At 34.2% G+C, this 18,461-nt stretch overlaps 1 protein-coding gene across 4 annotated transcripts; it reads right to left on the bottom strand.

Moving 5' to 3' along the window:
* Positions 1–806: 806 nt before the first annotated feature.
* LOC113507884 (probable medium-chain specific acyl-CoA dehydrogenase, mitochondrial) lies at positions 807–13,801 on the bottom strand. 4 transcript variants are annotated; one of them, XM_026890827.1, is made up of 10 exons: positions 13,617–13,801; positions 10,964–11,060; positions 8,927–9,094; positions 7,696–7,796; positions 2,989–3,069; positions 2,596–2,726; positions 2,351–2,459; positions 1,984–2,124; positions 1,626–1,815; positions 807–1,193 (listed from the first exon to the last, which is right to left on the bottom strand). In XM_026890827.1, exons 1-10 carry the CDS (start codon positions 13,632–13,634, stop codon positions 961–963), a joined length of 1,269 nt encoding a protein of 422 aa, XP_026746628.1. In that variant the 5' UTR covers positions 13,635–13,801; the 3' UTR covers positions 807–960. The 4 variants fall into 4 exon arrangements, with proteins under 4 accessions (XP_026746628.1, XP_026746626.1, XP_026746624.1 ...); XM_026890825.1 differs by lacking the exon at positions 7,696–7,796 and adding an exon at positions 5,871–5,974 and having other exon boundaries at positions 13,617–13,800; XM_026890823.1 differs by lacking the exon at positions 7,696–7,796 and adding an exon at positions 5,103–5,206 and having other exon boundaries at positions 13,617–13,799.
* Positions 13,802–18,461: the final 4,660 nt, after the last annotated feature.

The following is an 18,461-nucleotide window of genomic DNA, read 5'->3' as shown; positions in this document are numbered from 1 at the left end:
CTGTAACCCGTCATTCGATTAGAGGGAGTCAAAATATTCAAATTGCCTAGTGATAAATATTTAATAAGGTATTTGAGAAAAAATCTGTTTAGTGCGTCAGACGGATCTCCGAAACATATTAGATACGTATTTTTTATTTTATCTTAATCAGAAATGAAATGAATTCTGCAAATAGATGGATGGATGGATGTAGAAATGTAGGGATGGGAAAATCTCGTGTGACATTACTTACTAGTTCGCTTTTTACGCGCAAGTAATGTTACTAGCCCCTACTACTTTAAATTTACTTTTCAATGTTGTGATAAACTGAATTGAGAATTCAATTTAATCTGTTTGACGGACTAAACAGACTTATATTACTAAATTTAGTCAAATACCCTATTCTACAAAGACTACTATATTATCCTGGAAACTGTATTCCACCTCATTTTTGTAGTATAATGCGCCAGGACAAAGAATATAAGTGTACCTAAGCATTATCAGTTCACAATTATTTTTGAATAATTGTGTGACTGAGTATTTTGTGAGATATCACAAGTGGCCGGGGGCAAGTGGACCTCTGAACTTTCAAAATGCGGTCTAGATTAGGTAAAATTGGCACGCAATGTCTTTATAACAGACTATTTATGTCGGGATAGTTATATTCCTACTTTATTGTGTCTAGAAAGATATATATAGATTATGGTATGGCCAACAAGAACTCATAGTGTATTATTATATAATTTAAATGATGAAGTATAAATGTTCTATGCGCTATTGCATTAGGTAGGTATAGTTTGTGGTTTAATAAAATCACAATAAAAGTATTTAATGTTTTTAAGAAGTTTATTTTGTGATTATTCTTTTTTATAGTGAACAATACTGTACATTTATGCGTTCTACTTAGTATTACGAAGACAATTCATCCAAAGAGTTCAATACGCCGAATATGTGTATAGGTAGATAGATATAGTTTAATATTTAGTTGGATTGCATAGCGTTGTTGAGGATCTCCCTGGAGATGATGAGTCTCTGGATCTGTGACGTGCCTTCATAGATCTGGTAGATCTTGGCGTCTCGCATGAGTTTCTCAACGGGGTAGTCCGTGTTGAAACCGTTGCCTCCGAAGATTTGTACGGCGTCAGCGGCTGCTTTGTTGGCGATTTCAGAAGCGTGGCACTTGGCTACCGAAGCAAGGACTGTGTTCCTGATGCCTGTAAAACATAGAACAGTTGATGTTTTGTTTTCTTTCAATGATCCTTACTAATATTATAAATGTGAAAGTAACTCTGTCTGTCTGTCTGTTACGCTTTCACGTCTGAACCACTGAACCGATTTTAATTGAATTTGGTACAGAGATAGAGATGACCTTGAGAAAGAACATATTATAGTTTTTATCCCGGACTTTTGAAGAGTTCTCTTGGAAACGCTATATAACCAGCCTCGACGCGGGCAAAGCTGCGGGCGAAAAGCTAGTGGGTCTATATTTGTAGCACGTGTAAAGTCGCACAATCGAATTGCGTTCCTCATACATTGAATAGGTTGTACGTTGGCTAGGTTGCTGACACATACAAATTGGCTAATACATTAAAACAGTAAATACAAATGTTTATGTAGGTGGAAATAATAGGTATATGTTAACGTACCATAGTCAGCCATCCAGGCGGCCCTCATCCAGGCCAGACGCGCTGTCTCCACGCCGATGGCCATGTCAGCCAACATGAAGGCGACGGCCTGGTGCCTCGCGATCGGGACGCCGAACGTCTTGCGTTCCAGAGCGTACTTAGTGGCCTCGGTGAGCGCTCGCTGCGCCAAACCAGTAGCACCAGCTGCTACCTGTAGGTAAAGTGGGTATGTATCGTTACATCAATAAATGACTAACTTTGAAGAATAGTTAAGGAAAACTATATTTAGTTCACTAAAACAACCTCGGGACAACCTTAATATGACCAATGTAACTTATTCTAGATAATACGCTGTTTTATAATACGAGTGTTTAGTTACCGGGGGGCGAGTCTTGTCAAAAGCGCCCATAGCGATCTTGAAACCAGCGCCTTCTCCGATCAGCACGTTTTCTTTGGGAACGCGAACGTCCTCGAAGGTGATGCCACGTGTGTCCGACGCACGCTGTCCCATGTTTTGTTCCTACAGGACCAAGGAAAACACCGAATGTACAACATTTTCTAATAAATTACATTACCGTCACTCTGCTTTTACTCAAATTTCAAACGTTCATTCAAATCCCCAAATAAATGAAAAGCCATGCAAAGGACTCTTTTGAAAATCGGAACAACTCGTGGAACCAGTTTGTAACAAACTTAAAGAAACCGTATAAAGTAAGTCGAACTAATGTCGTTTCAAAGATATTTACCTTGCGTCCGGGTGTAACTCCGGCCCATTCCCTCTCGACGATAAAACCGGTAAAGGCCTTGCTAGCTGGGCACTTGGGATCGGGGTTGGTTCGTGCCAGCACGAAATACCTGTATTTGCAACGAACAGTCTATTAAATGTTGAAAAAAAATACATCTTTTCAATATCGCATCTGCATAACCAGATTAAGTTAGCGTCCCTGACGTCCCCCATAGCGACTAGCTGCACGTTGAGAGCTAGACATACCAGTTGGCGACCCCTCCGTTTGTGATCCACATTTTTTGTCCGTTGATGATCCACTCGTCTCCTTTCTTCTCGGCTCTGGTTTTGACGCCGGCAACATCGGATCCCGCACCAGGTTCAGTCACACAATAGGCCTAAACAAAAAATACTTTAAGTAACTGCACATGCAAAGCTATAGTCTCCGTGAGAAAAATATTGGATACCTACTCTAGGTGGCTTTAAATTGCATTCATTTTGCTCAAGAACTGTAGTTGAATAATAACGTCTTTGTTGTGTAAAGATGTAAAAAAAGAGATGAAAGCTGAGGCACTTTCCAAAGTTTTATTGCAAGTTGCTAAGAAGCTTGTGGTGTGTGGGAAAGGTAACGTAAATATGCAGTATTATTCCAAGACTTACAGCAACAATAGGCTCTTCAATAAGTCTGCCGAGGTATTTCTTCTGTTGTTCCTTATTACCGGCAATAATGACGGGCATTTGCTGAAAAATAATGTAGAAAATATACCATACGCACTTAGGTATTAGTACCTCAAATAAATATAGCAGAATCGTAAGCATACAGCTGTATGTTAGACAAAAAACGTTACAATATTACATAAATATTAATTATTAATATACGTTTATAATAATTTTAATTTAATTGTAAATGTACTACATACTCTGTAAGTCACAGTACAAACATAAACTTTAAAGATGCATTGTTTTATATAAATTATTAATAAGAATATAATATGTGGGATATAATTATAACATGCAAAAATACTATTAAAATGTTAGTATTAAACAAACACAATGATATTTCCCAAAGCAATACCAAAGAATAGTGTTCATATTACTTTCATTCTTAAAATTTATAACAAAAATTAACATCTAAATTAGCAATAAGGTTTCATACATTTATAAACAAGTTAGCTATTTTCTAATATAGCCACTATTCTTTAAGTTTTCATGGAATAGGTAACATGATTATTAATGCTCATGAATGAATTAATGTAATAAGATAACATTCATTCGTCATCAAATAATTGTTCGTTCTAATATTACAACTTATAAGCATTAATAATATGAACGGACATAAATATGCATATAGGCGTTATTAGTAAATAGTAAACGTTAAAGATATTAGTTATAGACATAGACAGCCATATTCAAGAACAGCACTGAGAGATAGAAGACCCTCTTTTACTGTCAAATATGTACACAGTGGCGTAGCATACTAGAGTCGGGGGCTAGTCGTACCAGTTGTCAACTTTCTTGGGGTGACACCCGATGAAAAAAAAAACGCAAGCTCTGAAATTTCTTCTTCATGTGGGATTCCTCGCCTAACATTAGCTCAGCTCTATGTAGAATTCTATTATTCCCTCAAAAGAGCCTATGAAATTATTCCTGAGTTTGCAACTGTCTAAGCTAGAAAGAAGAAATTTTAGCCCTTCTTTATTGTGTTTTGATATTTCTTCAATATTATAAATAATAAATTATCCATATATTTTATGATATATAATTTACTTTCGATGGGGTGACACCACCAACGTCCGCACCAGGTCCCATCCAAGGTAGCTACACCACAATATGTACAGATTTTAGAACGACCTTAGTGCCTATCTTGAATACGGTTAGTCAAATCGCGTTAGTAAGCTAAGCGGGGCACGAAAGCCACTCACTCCAAGACCACTGGCTTCCATTGCTGTCATAATGCCTGTGCACCCGTACGCCAGCTCTTCAGCTACCATACACCCGTCAAAGACATCCATATTCATACCACCTGGAGGGAACAGACTGACAATAAGCTAAGGGGTGCGCACGATACATGGTACTAACTTGCTATAAGATTTTGAGACTGAAAAAGGTTTTATATTTTTTTGCTTACAGTTTGCTAGTAAGTAATCATTATGTGCCGCTTTGGGAAAGTCACAGGTGTATATCACCTGACGCAATACGTGAATCGATTTTTGTAAAATGATCAGAGGCGAAACTCTTGAATACTTAAATATGTGTTCTCAACATGTAATTTTAAGGTAAGGTTGATAGTACAGGTGTATCGTGACGTGCTTTGGTCAGGGTTTGAGGTATATATCAGATTGTAACATACAACATTAAAAAACCAATATTATTTCATATAACTTTGTTTGGTTTTAATAGCGTGACGAGAAAAGACTGACACTATTTACACATAAAAGTTGTTTGCATAATAAGACCACGTATATTTTATGAACCGACACACAGACCTAGATTTGAAACCTTATACCACGAACAAATTAAATATCATCCTAAAATAGTGCATTAGAAACTATACAGGCAATTGTTTTCTTTTATTTTAATAACAATGTTATTATTTAGTATGGTAGTATTTGTAACCGAGTAATTCCTGTTAAGTATTACATCCCGCGTGGCTGCCCCTCGACATTCCTGCACGAACATGCTAACATGACATAAAGCGAATGTAGAGAACAGACAATATTAACAAACATTACAGGAAGACCCAGTGTTGTGTGACATTGAATGTCGAGACTCACTCCTAAGTTGGTGCCTCCGATTGCGGTAGTAATGCCTGTGCATCCGAATGCCATTTCCTCGCCTACAAGGCACTCCTCAAACACTCCAAGAACACCCACGCCCCCTGAAATGTCTCCTGAAGCTCAAACCGGCTGAACACAACAATTTCTATAGACAACTAGCCATTTTGGTCCTAGAATTGACGATTGTGGGGTAATTAACTACAAATCTACTTAGATCCGTATGGTACTACTAATATTCTGTGAAAGGCATTATTTATTTGGTTTCTTTATTTGGACGATAAATTGATAAATTTAATAATAGCTAGTGAGCTTCTACACGCTCTAGATCCACAAGGTATTTCTACTAATTCCAGCATGTCTAGCTTTTTATTATTACCCAATTAATGGTATGCTTTTTAACTTTTAATTTTGAAAGTAAGCTCCTACAACTTTTAGCCGTCGTTTTCTTGAAGAAACAGTCTTATTATTAATTAACTTTATTGTTAATAAAGTAATTAAGACCGTATATGGATATTCAGCCAAAATCTTATTAATTTTTAAAACTCAACTTAAATGGAGGCTTCAAAAACTACCCGCTCGTAGTAGCAGCTACTAGCTCGTAAGGCAAATTTTGTACCTCCAAATGATCGTAAAGCGTATTTCAGCGTGATTGATTTCTGCACGACCATGCTAACGTGACATAAAGCGAATATAGAGAACAGACACTATTAACAGACATTATAGAAAGACCCAGTGTTGTGTGACATTGATAATGTCAGAACTCACTCCTAAGTGGCTGCCTCCCATGACGTTATAGATGCCTGCGCATCCGAATGCCATTTCTTCTCCTATTAGGCAGTCTTCGAATACTCCTAGAAGACCCGTCCCCCCTGAAATGTACTAAGTCTATTTTGGGCTCTTGACGACTGTAATTAGTGGTACTAAGCTCTTCTTAAGGAATTCGTGTGAGGTAGCTCTAGACGGAGCAGTCTTGACCGAAATGTAGAAGTCCCTTGCCCAATAATCGGTCTCAAAATAAACCAGTACCAAAAAATGTTTTGCGGACCGCAATTTTATAGACTTCTTAACAAATATTAAATAATACTTTGTTGCTTTTGTAACAAAATTGTAGGTAAAACATTAAAAATTGCTAACGTTGTTTTAATTTCCAATGTATCGATTTTTTTTAACATTGAGCCTCTACTTTGTATGTAAGTGTCATTGTCATTATAGAGACACGTACGCCCGATCGATTTGATGTACATTCATACATATTGCATTTGATTTAAAATGTGTTCTTTTTAAGTAAATCATCATTCGGTATCAATGGTGTTTAACTGTGGAAAAATATGGGAAATGTTTAAATGGAGAGTCAGTTGTATTTGATGTCGGTAATAAAATAAAATATTTTGTAACTGTGTTTTGATCGCCACCTCTTAACTTAGTAATGTATGTAGAAAACCATGACTGGTTAAACTCTGCCACCGACCGAAAATAAGACTGTTTCATGTTTATACTGACTTAATCCATGGAAAGTTATTAAACAGTCATCACCTTTATAATACTCTGTAATATATTCTTATTAAATAGTGATTAAAAAATGACTGTCTAAAGATAAGTTGTATCCAGTACTTATAGAATTGTGTGACATTTCTTTAAGTACTTAAAGTCACCCTACCGCCATCTCTTAAAGCAGTAATGTTGCTATAGTGAAAGCGAGATAGTGCTCTACAGACAGAGAGAACATTGTCTCACTTCGACAATCACTACAGCTTTAAGAGGTGATTGTAGGGGGAATTGAAACGAATAGGATAAAGAGTAAGAGTGAAAGCTAAAGGGTAGAATAAATTCCACATGCTATCACCGCATATAACCAGAATATGATTCACACGCTACAGTAACTTGCTCACTCCGACTTCGGTGATCGTTATCGCCGCCATTATGCCTGAGCAACCGTAAGACAGTTCCTCGCACACTAGACAGTTCTCCAACACTCCTAAATTAACGCCCCCTGTCGACGGTGCAAGGAACTTGGAATTAATATTGTTAACTTTACTTCAAGCTGAATATATACTGATTAAAATTACTTTCATTTATTAGGCCTGTAAAGCTATTATTTTTATTCCATGAAAACCTTTCAGATACAATTACAGAACATAGAAGAGAAAATGTCATGCCATCGCTTATCTAGTGTGTTTTTCAGTAGGTATAAATTTGAATTTCTAGAGTAGAACTGACTGCAAATATACTGATGTTTATTTATTCGGTATTTATACCATAGACCCTTTGTTGTGCAAATTGTGAATACAATTATAAATTATAAAGAGGTTTTTGTGTATCGCTTATTATTAGTTACAATTCGTTTTAGTCACATTATTATATTCAGTAGAACTATGACGTATTTACTGTACAAAAGAATGATTTAAATGTTTTGAGCAACTTGATGTGCTATTTATCATAATTCATTTTGTAACTCTTACTAAAACATTGGGGTTGAAGATTTTTTTTAAAGTTTGGTTCGGCGTAGAATATTTTTTATTTCTCTCTATGTTCTGTCCCTGTAAATTTTATATATCTAGAATAAATCCTGTACCGATTTTGAAAGACTTACACCTATTAACGTGACAGTAATGGGGCCTGTAATGCCTGAGCACCCATAAGACATCTCTTCAGCTATTAGACAAGTGTCGAATACTCCTAAACCCATGCCTCCTGTAAGTTATCTTACAACTTTAACGACAATTATATTAGACTTTGTTTTGTTTAATTTAAGATATGATTTCAAATGGCTATTAATTGTGATGTATCTTTAGAATGTGTACCATACAAATGTCTGCTTTCTAGCATGGTGTCTGACATTTTAATCTTTGCTATTTCATTTTAAAATATTGCTCTGTAAAGACAATATTTATCACTCGTATCATGCTATTTTTTTATAAATTATTCTGAATTACACCAAAGACACCATACTACAATGCAAACAGTAGAAGAACAGAAATACTAGCGAAACTAAATTATATGTTACCAATATGTTGAAGGTATCTGTGTAACAGAAGAAGTAATTTATCGCGTGTTTAACCTTCTGGGTTTGTTGACATGATTCGACCATGGCTAAGCCAAATATAGAGTTTGAACGATAGTTACTTAATGTTTGTTAATAAATAAGAATTAGATTGTGTTGCATAACATCCTGTTAACTTTAACTCGCTGTTTAGAAATAGACAAATTAATTCTGTTGCACTATAATTATAATTATGGTGCAATCAAGTAACAATAGTTAACACAATACTGTTGTAATTGATTCGAGAGATTTTAATTACTCTTGTTGACTGTGAGGAACATTATGAGTGTATTAGGGTATTTAATTCAATTAAATCCAATTGTGGTATCGTTTACACTACGACATTAAAGCTGAGACTCTTTGGACACTAGGTAACAAGTCGCTTTATCTCACGATTTAGTCTCCAAGTAACTATTAGCATCCATCTGATGCCATGTCTTTCCTGCGTGCACTTGACATCCATCTTACGACCTAGCTAAGATTGTTTGTCCTGCGTGTAAGAAGAGCCTTGCAGTGACACACATATATTATCCTTTAAAACTAGTTGCATGTAACAGATATTGATAATATCAAAATAATATTAGTAAAAAAGTACTATATAATATTCAGATGCCTGTCAAACTGATCAGGCAAAACATGAAAAACTTCATTTGAAAAGAAGATAAGCAATAATACCATACTTCAGGTATATTACAAACTCTACCTATCAATAGTGTGAACAGTCAAATATGATTAAAAAGTCGTGTAAACGAATCATCACAGTTATTATGAACATCATTACCGCAATGTTCGGGGATGTGGCCGTTCATTAGGCCGACCTCCCACGCCTTCTTGACGATGGGCCATGGGTACTCCCCGGTCTTATCGTATTGGGCCGCTACTGGGACAATCTCCTCCCTGGTGAACTTGCGGGCCAAGTCTTGGAGAGCCTTCTGTTCCTCGCTGAGCTCTGAAAATATAAATTTGCCATGAATGCTGGTCCTTTTTTTATCCAAGCGTTTCAATGAGGTTTTATGAAAATATTGATGAATGGTGGAGAAAATATCATCCCTCCAGCATTTGTCAACTATGTTGGAGTCTACTAGTAGTCCGACCGGATGCAATTAAGTGCCAGTGGTTAAGGAGCGACTGCCTACCTGACCTCCTCAACCAAGTTACCTGGGCAACACGATGCTCCTTAGTTAGATTTTTTGTCAGACTTTCTAGCTTCTGACTAACGAATGTCAAAGATGTGTGTATGACAATCGGGGCCCACAATTTAACGTGCCTTCCGAAACACGTAGGTACTCGTGATGACATCAATGGTCTATCGATCACCCATTTACGGAACGACCGTCGACCAAGCGTAGCTTAACCTGTGATAAATCAACTTGTGCAGTTATAGCTGAGCTACGAGCTCCTCAAAAAGAGAAGAAAATATCGTGAGGAATCCGGGACTCCATATAATGGATTCCTCCTCTAATAAATAAAAACTCCTAATAAGCCCGATGATTCAATCTCAATCCTTCTTTAGAGGCCTTCGTAGAGCAATTAGACGATTATAGTCTGTGTATATGTAATATCGGACTTTGAACCAAGATGAAAACCACTAGAGACGTATCTATCTTGATTACAACATCAATATTATTGCACAACTTTAATTATGGTTTGTTGTCCTCTATTATCAGTTAAGTAAACATTAAAAATCAGCTATTAACATTCGTTTTGACTATAGAGTTCGCAATCTTCTCGTTGTTATTTTCGTCTGTAAAGGCTTAGTACAATCTATAGCTACATAATCAATTTGACCTCAAAATTGTAAACGTTGTCTGGACAATAACAACTCAGTTCTTCAACAACACTCATTCAAAATACATTAGTATTTGTTTTCTTTTGAGTATTATGTATTAGTATTTAGTTTTTTAAATTACTTATTTATTTACTTACTACATGGCAACAAAGTCCGACGTAAATCCTACTTGATCATGTAATCTTATCTTAATTTTTTTTTTGGCTGTTACGATCTAATCCCACTTAATTTCTGTATAGATTGTCTTAATAAATTTTACTTTAGAGAATTTATTAAGATTGTTACAAGTTGGGTGATGACGTTTTTTATTAAATTTAGTAGAATCTAAGCACTACTAATTTTATATGCGTCACAGAGGTATCAATGACGCACGGTAACATGTCGAAATACATACACAAACAAGCTGTGGACGTGCGTTTAGCGAACGCCCGGATAGGTGAGTATGTACCAGTTCTAATATAGTATGCATAGGCCTTTAGCCTTATCAAAAATTCTTTGTAAAATAATAAACACGCCGAACACATTCCACTCTTTAGACTAGAAGATTGTCATAAATAATCCTCCAATTCCGTACACATTTATCTATTGATAACAATTTATAGATACAGTAAAAGAAATAAGCCATGTGGGTTCAAACGATATGTAAGGTGCCTATTTAGTTGACACCTTGACGGTGATTACATTTAATACCTTGCCGCGTGCTACCTCAGTATAAAAGTATTAATAATGCTAGGTTATGGAATTATAAGCCGAAGTTAACAATTCTTAGTGGAGGATTAACACGTGAATAGGTATTAACATGTACTTCCATGAAATATGTAGATACTATCTTTTGCAAATATTTACAGCTTATTTGTTAATGCAGGTCTGTTCATTATATACCACATTAAATCGAAAGAGTACTTTGTACTATATGGTAATCTGCCTCTTCCGCAAGTAGATATCCAGTCGGTATTAGCTAATTTATAGTGCGTAGAGGGGTAACAAACATACACACAAATTTTCCCCTAATGTTTCTGTGATACGTACCAAAGCACATTCCCGTTGTGGGCAGAGGCTTAGCCGCAGCTGCGACAGGGGCTGACGTCGACAGCTTCCTGTAAATGGGCCTAGTGGCGCGTATAACCTGAAACAACATATATTTTTTATATAATATTTATTCACAACATAACAAAAAAAAAAGAAACAGTATGCTTATACTTGTCACATTAATACCAAATAACTGCTTGCGGCAAATAATAAATTGACATCGGAATTGCAAAGCCTTAGAAATAGAAATTAAAACTCTTTTTAAACAAACTAATTTAATTTATTGACTCAGTCTCAAAGTATCGGAGTTTTCCAGTTGCAAATATTAATTGCTCCTTATGTTGATAGTGGTGAAGAACAGTTTATTTTCCTGAAGGAAATATTAATGTTGTGCAATTCTTGAAGTTTGAGGCAAAAAGTAACAGATTTAAGTTGTTTCAATGTTCATAAATAATTAATTACAATTATTATGGAAAAGCCAAACTAATGCAATCTTTTTGGATATTAAAGTATTGTTTCATTGTTGTCCCGCATGATTATTTAAATTTTATATGGAAAATTCTAACAATAGTTTATTTATTTTATCAATAACTAAATGCTTATTAGTTTTTTTTGGATTATCAGTGTTTTATTGCTATGACATCAGTATTTATCAAGGTTCTTTTATATTAATCTCCTTGTTTTAAGTTATCTAGTAACCTTGCATTGTTTTTCATAATTTCTCATATAAATATGAAAGGAAAATATTGGTAATGCTAAAGTAGGTTAAATGTATAAATTGAGATATTTTTTATGAATGCTGATACTGAGCCCTAATATTATTCTATGTAGGTAGAATATAATCTGTTATAGAAGATAAATTACAAATAGCTATAGCATTAGCATAACAAAAGCTTACATTATTACATAATTCATTCGCATTTTTTTCAGTAATATACAGATATTTATCCAATATAATAGATGGTAGAATTTTTAAGTCTAAAACTTTTTTGAACAATGTTCTATTAAGGACAAAAGGCACATCTCACAGAAAAACAAAACACAGATACAACAATAGATTAAGTGTGACATGAGATTATTTCAAATGAGATAAACAAATGATTTACTTGAAATTTTTTTTTGGGTTTTCATAACCATTAGTCTAAAATGAACATACATTATAACAAGATGACATAAACGTTGTTTCAAGTGATAAATTGTGTATATCTGTTTGTGTCAAAGACGCACAGCTGTAAAATGATATATAATTTATAAGCTAGCTTATAATACATTTGAATTTACAATATTATTTATTATTCTTCGGTAACTTGCAGTCATGGCATCATTTAATTAATTTCTGTTACTATGTAAATTAGTTTGAATGCAGGATGCTTTATGCTGATAACATAAGTATTTTACAAGTAAAATAGCTCTTTTACGAAACTTGTTATTTATTTATAAAAGGAAAGTTACCAATTTCATAATATCATATACATTCAGTAACTGGTTAAACCTGTTACTGAAATAATTACACATCTTCAAATTATATTTTTGTGCAAAAAGGTGAATGACACTAGTGAGTGAGCCAAGAAGGCTATAGTCATCACTGATTCTATTATCACATATTTTAGATTGAGATGACCAAGGGAGAGGATATTGGCATTAACAAACTAATTCCTGTGCCCAGCAATGGTTATACGAGGCTGGTGATGATGATGACAATTACTAAAATAATGATTACATTTCTAGTTCCTTTGGCAGTAGTTTAGTTTCAGTTTTAACTTTCTTTTTGTTTAACCATTACTGACTCACTGCAGGGCTGAGGCCTCTCATTGATTTTTCCACTCTATCCATCAAGTAATTTATGATTACTAACAGTTAACTATTTGATTGCAATTACCTAATCTTATCATAGAAGTGACCTTTGTAACAATTTATCAACACTTGACAGAACATCTACTATGATCATACTAAAAAGGCATTAAACCTTTTCTAAATATTTGGAAGATCGCCCAGCAACAAGGTTAGGATGATATTATCTTAATATGTTGTGATCTGAAAACTATATCATAATAATAAAACTGAAGCCTGGAATATAACCGTAAATACAAAATGGAGAATGGATAATTTTTAGCCAAAGTATAATGACCCCAATAACACATAACCATGTTTTCTAGAAAATGTATGTTTTGCTGATGTTTTCATTCATGGGATGCTAAGAGAACTATAAATGTATAATTTGGATTAGGAATCAGACACGAAAACAAAAAAAAAACACAAGCTAGATACATGTATGTTTCTATTAGTAAAATTTTCTGTGTAACACGTCGACCTTCACGGAGTAAATGCATTAATTCTATTTTTAAATTAAAATTTATGAAGGTGAAATCAAAGGAAAGTCGATTTGTTATGTATTACACAAAGTGGGGAGCGGTACTGTATATATTACCCACTGTACAATGAACTTTGGACTTTGGACCGAAAACTATTCGATATTACAGAAAGCAGTCTCAACAAAACCATCTAAATATTATACACGCAACTCAGCACATTCTTTCACTTAATTATCCATAAATCACAAAATTTCTGCACCATCCTACAATTTTTACACAAAAACTTTTTATCGCACAGTAGAAAGCATTATTACTTGTTTAATAAATTAAAGTTGACTTACTTGTGTGATAGGATTCATTGTGAAATACTTCGTTTAACAAACTTTAAAAAAATATTCAAGATTATATATTTTTAGACTTTGAACTGTACCATGCCCTTGTTATTTGTGAAATATAAATTATAGACAACGCGAAGAGCAAACAAACTCCTGCGCCGAATACGAATAAACCTCAAATGTCATTTATATATAACACCGTCACAGATAACAAATTCCGTATCAGGCACTTGGCGGCGTATAGTGTGTACCAATGAGAATAGTAACCGGTTACGCCGATGCGTACGTTTACATTACTTTGCTTTGAGTCCTAGTCTTTTGTTTACATTTATTATTATGTAATGACTTGTGCTCTTTCTCAGAGGGTTTTTTTTTATTTTTTTTTAACTTTTAATATCGTTATATTTATTATCTGTAGATTATTCCTGACTTCAGGAAATAGGCCTAGGCAATGTTACCTCAAATGTGTATTGAGGCACGATGAATAATTTGTACGTACGTTCTACGTAATAGTATGACAATTAAGTTATACAGACTTGGCACATGCGTCCAATTATAAAAATAGTACGTTAATAACAATTGAATGTTAGTAAAAACCCAAGATGAATCTTCACCAAATATTATTTAACGCACAAATCGTTTTAAAAACATTATTATCTAAATATTCAAGACAGTAGACGTGATGTGGGTAATAAGATAAATGTTATGGACTTTATTGAATGAATGTTGTTTTCGTAAAGGCAGGAAGTTGTGAGTATATTGGTACGCTAATTACGCATGTTAGGCCTTTGGATACTGTATTATACAACAAAATAATCGACAGACTGTTTATATTTTTCCTGGATATTGAAAAGGACCTTTACCTACGGGGAAAAATGCCTGAATTTAATTAAATGTTTTATATATAAGTATGGATACATTCTAAGTGAAAATGCCTAGTTTAAATAGAAAAGAGTTTGCGAAAAATGTTTGTAGCCAGTAATATTAGACTAAGAACATCTCTATGTTTTAATCCAATAGGCTTAAATGTGCTATTACCTTATTACATACTCCCTAAACTTACCACCAACTATCGTATAGTTTGAAGAGCTACATGGTAGAGCACCTCCCTTCTGAGAATATCTACAATGTTTAAGTATGGAACAGTTTTCCTAAAGATTGTATATAAAATGTTTACATTTCCTTAGAAATTAGGTACGCTTAAAATGTAACAAGCAGCTATGACTGCAACTCCTAATTGACCTAATAATATTCTTTTTGGTCTTGGTGTAAAACTCTTACGACGTCAACCTGCTCCAAGGACGCTATGTCGATATAGCATCAACTAAAATCTTTGACAACAGGTTAAAAGATACTGACCACCTACATACGACCCATCCCTTATCAAAGACACGATATCCCCTGGACATACTCCTGAATATTCCTGATCATCATTTTACCTACAAACCTGTCATTATCTAGCCAAGTGTCTACTACCTACATCTAGATATTGAATCATAAGCAAACGTCGATGTGGTTCACACCAAAACTAGACGGCAATTATTAAAATTAGACGGCACATATGTATTTGATATCAGAAAAAAAATAGATAGCATTCTTAACAATAATTAACAACTGTTGAAGAATTTACGTGGTATTAAATGGTGACGCCGCAATATGATGTCCAAACGGCAATGCCTCTCTTTAATGAACTTTGTGGAGCGTGGACTCAAACATTCTTAGAAGAAGAATTTCCAATATTACTCCTATTATATTAGTACTTACTTTCGAGGCTTCGCCTGCTTGGTTTTCCGATAAAGCACGGACAACAGCCTGTGTTAATAAAAGGTAAGCTACGTCCCTATCAAATTTAAGCAAAATCGATCCAACCTTTTATGTATGTAGAGGCAAAAAACATACCTACTTTCGCATTTATAATATGATTGTGATAGATTATAATGCGAGTAGAGCCTTTCTATCCTGGTTATAAGTTCTTAAGGAAGTATGTTGTCAACATACATATATCTACTGAAATGAAGAGGTTTAGGAATTTCTGATATAATAAATTATTGTTTCCTTAAAATTTTCCTTCTCCTTTATTTGACTTAATTAAAGGAAAAGGAAAACTGCTTAGGAAATAAACAGAATAGCAAATATTTATGCGTACCGGTAAATACCTACTGACATTTGCCATGGTTTAGTTAAGCTGGGTTTCTTTTAACCTTTACCGCCTGAGTCCTTTAGATTAGGTATAGGAAAAACACTATTAAGTACTATTCAAACTAGGGCACGAAAGATTCTGTAATTAACTGTAATTAAAAAAAAGGTCGATTTTGAGTGAGAGTCGCGATTCTGAGGGTACTGTGTAAAAAGTTAAAGAAGCAATTTTGATTCATCACGCCCGTCTATCAAATTATAACCGCACCAAATCAACCCTTGCTTTACCACCAAGTTCATTGACCAAAATAGTAGCTTAGGTACATTCCATTTATAGCATTTACGGAGAAATGTGGACAGACTGATACACATGTATGTTATCTAATTAAGTATTCAACGGCATTTATTCCCTAATTGCTCTCGCTTTCATTCCCAGCTAGACTCAGGTCTAAATAAGTTCACTTGAAAGTTAGGCTCAAATCACGGTAAATAGACACTGCAGTTATTAGATTAGTCTAGCTTGAATATCTTCTATGCCTGTGGATTAAATACCAAGTTAGTTAATGTCGGCTTACTTGTCAAAAATAATGTAATATCTCGTTTTTTTATAGTTCTGAACAGCAAACAGTGTCACTGAAGTCTCTTGATTAAATCATAGTTACTTGTAGGAGATGTGCGGCATCCTTCTCTACAATTTATCTAGAAAACAGAACTATTTGCTCTATATATCCGCATAGTGATCAAGATAAGTTCCGGTTAATAAGATAAATATTGAATAAACAAAGATTACAAGCCAGTCGTGAGTTTAGGTCATGAACCCACGATCTCATTATTTTCATGACACATCTTTATCTAGAAAGTAATAATTTCTCCTGCATTTAATGCATGACTCTTATTTCTTTAGACGAGACGATGGTAGTCCAGGTTGTATATCAAAACCTGCCTGGGTCTCTCTACGCGTGTGTATAATCCAACACTTACTTATATTCCGAAATGCGGAAGTGATTTATTTTTAAGAAGAAATACCTTGAAGAATATGCTCTTCGACCCTCAGGATCCGTACTGTTATTATTTTTTCTCAAATAAACTTAAACATAGAATTAAGAAAACCTTAGACCAAGATGATGCGGTTTTGTTTTGTAATTATTAATTTCATTGGTGTTCGGTACCAGCACCATCAGCACTATCATAAATCTATTTCAGATGTGTTCAATACATAAATTTATCTTCATTTTTAAACTAAACCACGAAAATAACGGATACGTCATAGATTTTTAGCGTTACAAGTATTAAATGGTTTTTTTGCCTCCAACAACAGTTCATATTATAATCAATCATATAACTCTACCTAAACTTGTATTTGGAAATAGAAGTTTTAGCACAGGAAATATATAATAACACCTTAAATCCTGTATCAAATGTACAAGGAAGTTGAGTTTGAGAACCTCTGGATAAGACCATAACGCAGAAATTTTCGTCAACTAATATAAATATATAATACTCAAAGGTGACTAACTGACTTAATGATTTTTATTATTTAAGAACTTTGTCGCTTAGCGACAACACCGTTCTAATTATTAAAAAAGGTTAAAAATCCACGACACAAAAATAAAATAAAAAAATAACAATTAATTTTATTCGAGTAAATTCTCGACAGTGACCTACACAGTAATAGTTAAATGCAATCTTATTCACTGTTTAACAGAAATGTTAATTAAGTCAGTAACAAGTTGTTACCATACTATTCATTGACTAAACACAGTGAGATAAATATTGTAAAATTTATCAACGGTAAAAAGGTATTATTCCGTGGCAAATAAAAGAGGTATAATTATTGTAAAAGTAAAATACTGGGTCGTCTAAATTACAAAATAAAAAGTAATAATTAATCGAATCCTTAAAATAATACATTTTCAAACTAAATAAAGGTATGTTAATCAAACATATGCAACGATGTATACATAAACAATACAAAATAAACATAATCCACATTCTCTGATTCTTTTATATTTATACTAGCTGTTGCCCGCGACTTCGTCCGCGTGGTTAGAAGATATAAGTTATAATTTATACCTGCCTTCTATCTATTTACCTATCTTGTAGGATTCAGTCAGCGTTTGCAATGTAAGCGCAAAAAATGTGTTTTTTTACGACCTCACATTAGAAACCTCAAAAATTGTAGCCTATGTATTATTCTGATGCATAAGCTATATTGTGGTAAAGTTTCATTCAAATCCATTCAGTAGGTTTTACGTGAAAGAGTAACAAACATCCATACATCCATACTTACAAACTTTCGCCTTTATAATAGTAGTAGGATTTCAGAGTCATTTAGTCATCATCCAGGTTTGACTTATCGAGACCATCTGAGTTTAGCTGTTCCGAATTTCCGCAACTTATAAGAGAGTTTTAAAAACCATGGTTAAGTTTAGGTAGGGCTTCACTAGCACATAATTCAAGAAAATCAACATACACATACAGAGATTTAGGAATGGGGATTGGTTCTTGGTAAATCTGTGTCAAGTTATCGACGATTGCAATTTCTACAGGAGTTTTGATTTAGCTGGATCCGGATCAGTGACCAAGTCAATACTTAATAATTTATTGCGTTCTATAACGTACATGTCCAAAAATCCTTCCCCAAAATTGTATTTTAACTGTAAGATACATGGTCTTTCATGGGATACTCTTAAATTATGTTGAACTGATTTTAAT

Source organism: Trichoplusia ni, unplaced genomic scaffold (assembly GCF_003590095.1).
Source record: "Trichoplusia ni isolate ovarian cell line Hi5 unplaced genomic scaffold, tn1 tig00003437, whole genome shotgun sequence".
Classification (NCBI taxonomy): domain Eukaryota; kingdom Metazoa; phylum Arthropoda; class Insecta; order Lepidoptera; family Noctuidae; genus Trichoplusia; species Trichoplusia ni.
The sequence above is the reverse complement of the archived record's forward strand: the minus strand, read 5'-3'. Positions and strand labels throughout refer to the sequence as shown.